This window comes from Chiloscyllium plagiosum, chromosome 3 (genome assembly GCF_004010195.1).
Source record: "Chiloscyllium plagiosum isolate BGI_BamShark_2017 chromosome 3, ASM401019v2, whole genome shotgun sequence".
In the NCBI taxonomy this organism is placed as follows: domain Eukaryota; kingdom Metazoa; phylum Chordata; class Chondrichthyes; order Orectolobiformes; family Hemiscylliidae; genus Chiloscyllium; species Chiloscyllium plagiosum.
This window is the reverse complement of record NC_057712.1, coordinates 123826762-123832761: the sequence shown is the minus strand read 5'-3', so window position 1 is coordinate 123832761 and position 6000 is coordinate 123826762. Positions and strand designations below refer to the sequence as shown.

General features: G+C 43.5%; 1 protein-coding gene across 5 annotated transcripts in view; it reads left to right on the top strand.

The window, feature by feature from the left end:
- daam2 (dishevelled associated activator of morphogenesis 2) overlaps positions 1–6000 on the top strand; it is a 326991-nt gene that overhangs the window by 196769 nt on the left and 124222 nt on the right. For all 5 annotated transcript variants that reach the window (XM_043687248.1, XM_043687244.1, XM_043687246.1 and 2 more), the window contains exons 7-9: positions 3292–3402; positions 4940–5043; positions 5839–5905. In XM_043687248.1, the coding sequence (XP_043543183.1) occupies positions 3292–3402; positions 4940–5043; positions 5839–5905 (282 nt within the window). The remainder of the gene's footprint in view (positions 1–3291; positions 3403–4939; positions 5044–5838; positions 5906–6000) is intronic.

Below are 6000 nucleotides of genomic sequence, written 5' to 3'. Positions count from 1 at the left end.
GGAATGAGCCCAGTTGTTTGAGTCTGGGTAAGCATGTGGCTCCAGTCCATGTGGGGGAGGAAAATAAAATGGAGCTACTCACATCATAGGCATGAATATACTTATTTATAAAATCCCCCCAAGTTGATAGAAGAAGCTTTCTGCCTGATTGATAACTCCTTTGACATCACTGTCTCATGATAATAAACAAACGGTTTGGCGAAGTTGTCAGGACTTCTGCCTCTGTAGCAGAGTGTCAACAGTTCAAGCTTCACTGTACTTTAATAATGAATAGTGTTGCTCCCGCATTTTAATGAGATATTGAACCGAAGTCATGTCTATGTGTCCCAGTCAGTCAGGAGGACAGTGAGGCACTTCGCAAGGCACGATTTGGAGAGTTTACATTGAGTATAGAACAGTACAGCACAGTACAGGCCCTTCAGCCCTTGATAGTGTGCTGATCTTCTATCCTACTCTAAGGTCAGATTAACCTACATACCCTTCATTTTACTATCATCCAAGAGTTGCTTAAGAACATAAGAACTAGGAGCAGGAGTAGGCTGTTCGGCCCTTCGAGCCTGCTCCGCCACTCAATAAGATCATGGCTAATCTTTTCATGGATTCAGCTCCACTTACCTGCGTTTTCACCGTATCCCTTAATTCCTTTATTTTTCAAAAAGTATCTACCTTAGCTTTAACAGGGATTACTGAAGTAGCATCAATTATTTCCTTGGGCAAGGAATTCCATCGATTAACAAACCTCTGGGTGAAGAAGTTCCTTCTCAGTTCAGTTCTAAACCTGCTCCCTCGAATCTTGAGGCTGTGCTCTCTTGTCCTAGTCTCACCTGCCAGTGGAAACATCTTCTGTACTTCTATTTTATCGATTCCCTTCATAATTATATATGGTTCTACAAGATTCCCCCTCCCCCCCTCATTATTCTGAATTCCAATGAATATAATTCCAATCTAGGCAGAAGCGAGGACTGCAGATGCTGGAGATTAGAGTTGAGAGTGTGGTGCTGGTAAAGCACAGCAGGTCAGGCAGCATCCGAGGAGCAGGAGAACCAATGTTTCGGGCAAAAGCCCTTCATTCTTGATGGAGGGCCTTTGCCCAAAATGCGGATTTTCCTGCTCCTCGGATGCTGCCCGACCTGCTGTGCTTTTCCAGCACCATAATCCCAATCTACTCAGCCTCTCCTCACAGGCTAACCCCCTCAACTCCGGAATCAACTTCATGAACCTCCTCTGCACCCCCTCCAGTATCAGTACATCCTTTCTTAAGTAAGGAGACTAAATCTCCCGCTATCTCTTTTACTACTCCAGTTGTGGCCTCACCAGCACCTTGTACAGCTGTAACGTTACCTCTCTGCTATTAAACTCAACCCCCTTAGCAATGAAGGACACAATTATTTGCGTTCTTAATCACTTGTTGTACCTGCAGACCAACTTTCTGTAATTCATGGACACCTAGGTCCCTCCGCAAATCAGCATGCTGCAACTTTTTACCATCAAGTAATAATCTATTTTGCTGTTACTCCAACCAAAAATGTGTGACTTCACATTTACTAACATTGTATTCCATCAGCCAGACATTTGTCCACTCACTCAATATTTCTATGTTCCTCTGCAACATTTCACAGTCCTCTGCACACTTTGCTCTGCCACTCATCTTAGTGTCATTGGCAAATTTTGACACCATACACGTGGTCCCCAACTCCAAATCATCGATATAAATTGTAAATAATTGTGGTCCCAACACTGATCCCTGAAGCACACCACTCGTCACTGATTGCCAGCCAGAATAGCACTCATTTATCCCCACTCTTTGCTTCCTGACAGTCAACCAATCCTCTATCCACGCTAATACTCTGCCTCTAACACCATGCGTCCTTGTCCTATGCAGCAGCCTCATGTGCAGCACCTTGCCAAAGGCCTTTTGGAAATCTAGGTACACCACATCCACTGGGTCCCCGTTGTCCATCTTGCTTGAAATGTCTCAATAAAATTCCAAAAGATTTGTGAAGCATGACCCACCCTTCATGAGCCCATGCTGCATCTGTACAATGGGACAATTTCTTTTGAGATGCCCGCTACTTCTTCGTTGGTAATAGACTCGAGCATCTTCCCCACTACAGAGGTTAAGCTAACTGGTTTATAATTCCCCATCTTTTGTCTACTTCCCTTTTTAAACAGTGACATCACCTTTGCTGTTTTCCATTCTGCTGGGACTGCCCCAGAGTCCAGCAAATTTCGGAAATTTAGCCCCGAGTCCACCTGTTATTTCTCCCGCCATCTCTTTTACTACCCTCCAGGGTTCTAAATGTCCCTAATTCCTCCCTTAAAACAGATTAAATTGATATTCTCACTCCTTCGTGCGCTCTAGACGTACTTAAAATGACTGCCGCATTCATCTGCACAATAACATTGGCCATGCTACAGCAGCTGATAACTGTGACTCAGTGGTTCAGCCTTTGAGGCATTAGGATGAAGGAAGAAATGTTTAGCCGTCATTCAGGTAACATATTTAACCCAAGTCCTGCCCGCTCTATCTCTGACCCATGTCAGAGATAAGCAACTTTATTTTGCAAGGTATTCTCCTCCTGTGCTTTGAGGTGCCTTTCAGTTCAATAGATCTTCTGGTGACTGCCATCGTGTTGTACCTGGATCCCTCTCGCAAGCTGGCTGCTTCCTTCCCGAAATTGCAATCCTGCCGACAGTTCACAAAATGCATTAAGGTTGTGAAGTGCTAGAAGGCATTCTGTGGCACACACATTACCTGAGCTCAGCTCAATGTGGAACGTTGAGTGATTCAACAGTGAGCCTAGTTTGACCTTTCTGACAAACCATCAGCTTTGGCAGCCATTTTGTCTTGTGCTAGGCCAGCTGGTTGGAGTTAATGAGTCCATTCCTACTTTGCAATGGTATGGTTGGAATTTGCTGTAGTGTATTTGCATACTGGCATTTATGTAGCACCTTTACCTCCCCACCCCCAACAATGAAATCATAGTTATAGAATTGTCAGAGAAATGAAGGAGGCAAATTTGAACTTCTTTAATCTACAGAAGCACTGAGGTATTTTGTAGGAATGTTTTCGGACAAAATTTGGCGTTAGGTCACATATTAGGACATGTGATCATAGTTTGGTGAACATGGTTCCAGGTAAATGCAACATCTGGGTTATTGGGTTAATGTTGTCGGTTTGTTCTGTACCCACACATAATGGGCAGTTGAAGAAACTCCCAGGTACAGAATAGGGGTTTAGTGAAGCTTTGGATAATGTTCAAACTCAAAGGCTTTTTCTTTCTATTTTAGACGTTACTTAATGAGCTGGACAGAAGTACTGGAAAGTACAGGGATGAAGTGCACCTCAAAACTGCAATAATGTCCTTCATCAATGCCGTGTTAAACGCTGGTGCTGGAGAGGTAAGCTAAAGGCAGTCTCCCAGCTAATGCTGCGCTCAGGATAAAAACAGGGAAAACCTCAGGAACTTCAGCACCATCTGAGAGAGAAACGGAGTTAAGGTTTCAGGTCCAATATGAATAGGCAGTGCTCCATTCCGTAATGTTACCATGTCTAGCTTATGGAGTCCGACTAGCTATTAATGGTTCAAAGCTTTGCTGAGTGATGGATCTCACATGAACAAACACAAGTTCTGTGGGTTAGACAATGGAGACAGCAAATCCCAAGAACATAGCTTTGATCATTCAATGAGATTCAATATTTCCCCACGTTTTATAACACTCTCAAGATGAACTCTCTCAATAAGACACAAGACCAGAGAAATTCTAGAAATGCTTGACATTATCTGTTGAGAAAGGGCAGAGTCAAACCCTGACAAGTCAGTGATGTATCTGAACTGGCAGCAGCTGCAAAGATTATGACTGTTCCTGTCCACACAAACCCCCTGCAGATCTGCAGAGTCGTTTTTGCATTTTCCGCATTTATCAATTCTTGGAAAAGTGATGCCTTCAGTATCACTGATTCTTCAACAAAAAAGCTGAGCTTTGAAATCCATTCTAACCAGATGACCTCCTGTTAAGTGAGGAGTTTAACCATCAACGCAAGCAGAAGATATCAGTGTCTACAACGGCAAGCAGCTGGAGTTACCTGCTGCAGCTCAAGGTATGACATTGAATTGTGCCCTCCCTGTCGGCTGTGCAGAAAATGTTGCCAGTCCTAAAATGTTTAGGGCACCAATGTTTTTCAAGCAACAAATCTCTGCACTTCCTCGAGAAGCACTTTCAAAGGCCTGTATCGTCAGGGTGCACTTTTCAATGCTTTTCAGGTTTCTTTGTAGAGAGGAATCTCAACTTTGAAACTAAATTGCAGCACACAATGCAACCTACTCCAAACACCTCAGATGGCTTGGTAATGGGGATACATTTATGAAACATATGGAAATGAAGTGCATTATGTAGCGGTGCTGAAAACTACCAGAGAATCCAGGTCAGACTAACTCAGAAATACTTGCATTTATTTAGTGCCCTTTCACATTCCCAAAGCATCCCCTCACTGTTAAGGCAGTCAGCATGGTCCCATGGACATCAATATGATGACAACCAGGTTATCCGTTTTGGTGGTGTCAGAGACAAGGACAGATACCCATGCAAACAACAAAAAGGTTGTCTATGCTGGTGAAAGAGAAAAAAAGATGGAAAATGGGTGTAGCGTAAAGGTGTGAAAGGGGAGAGAGAGTGCTCTGTAGAATTTGTAAACTTAGGCATTGTAAATAGAGACACCATTAGCTTATTCTAAACCACAAACTTTGACCTAAGCTTGAGTATTGTAAGTAATTGTGAGTCACACGCTAAAAGAAAGAAGAACATTGATAACCTTCACCTCCAAGAACACAAAATTGTCCAAAGGACAGAAGAGTAAAACCTGTTGTGGACTATGGAGGAATATGCTGAGATACTGTGATGCACCAGGCTTTAATAATGTCTTCACTTCCTTTTACAGGACAATCTGGAATTTCGACTGCACCTCCGATATGAGTTCCTCATGCTAGGAATCCAACCTGTGATTGATAAACTGCGAAACCATGAGAACGCAACATTAGACAGGTAATGGTCCAACAGCACTCATGAAGCTTGGCCCTAGCCAGGACAAGACAGCCCGCTTGATTGGCACCACATCCATAGATGTTCACTCCCTCCCCTACTGACGTTCAGTAGCAGCAGGGTGTACCACCTGTGCACTGCAGAAATTTGTCAACGATCCTTAGACAGCACCTTCCAAACCCACAACCATTACCATCTAGAAGGGCAAGGACAGTACATACAGTGAAACACCACTCCATTCAAGTTCCCCTCCAAGCCATTCACCATCCTGACTTGGAAATATATCACTGTCCCTCCAACATCGCTGGATCAAACTCCTGGAACTCCCACTACCTATGCCAAGTGGACGGCTGTGGTTCAAGAAAGCCTTTCATCACCACCTTCTCAAGGGTAACTAGGGACGGGCAATAAATTTGAATGTGGTCAGTGGTGCCCACATTCCATCAATGAACTAAAAAGAAAAATCCCCAAACTCACCCTTTCTAAATAACCTTTAAACAATTCGGTTAGCTTTGTCTTCAAGGAAGGCATTTTCCACATTCTCACACGATCACAGAGATGCTTTGGTGCAGGTGGAGACCATTTGGTCCATCATGCACAAATCTTCATGAAGGGGAATTCTGTCTCCCTGTTTTGGAAGAAAGAGTTACTTTCAATCTGTTTATCCTGTTGCAGATATCAGTCGTATCACCCACAACTCTCAAGCAGCAATAAGCTGGGGGACTTTGGTTGAAGCAGGAAAGTTGGACAGAATAGATTCTGAGTGCTGACAGTTGTGTGTTTTCTCTTTGTGTTCAGGCACTTAGACTTCTTTGAGATGGTCAGAAATGAGGATGAGAATGAACTTGCAAAGCGACTTGACCTGGTGAGTGACAATCCTGCACCTGTAAATCAGGGGGTCTTAGCAACATCTACCATCACAGGTTTCAAAAATAAGGAGGTTCATACATCAGGATTTTC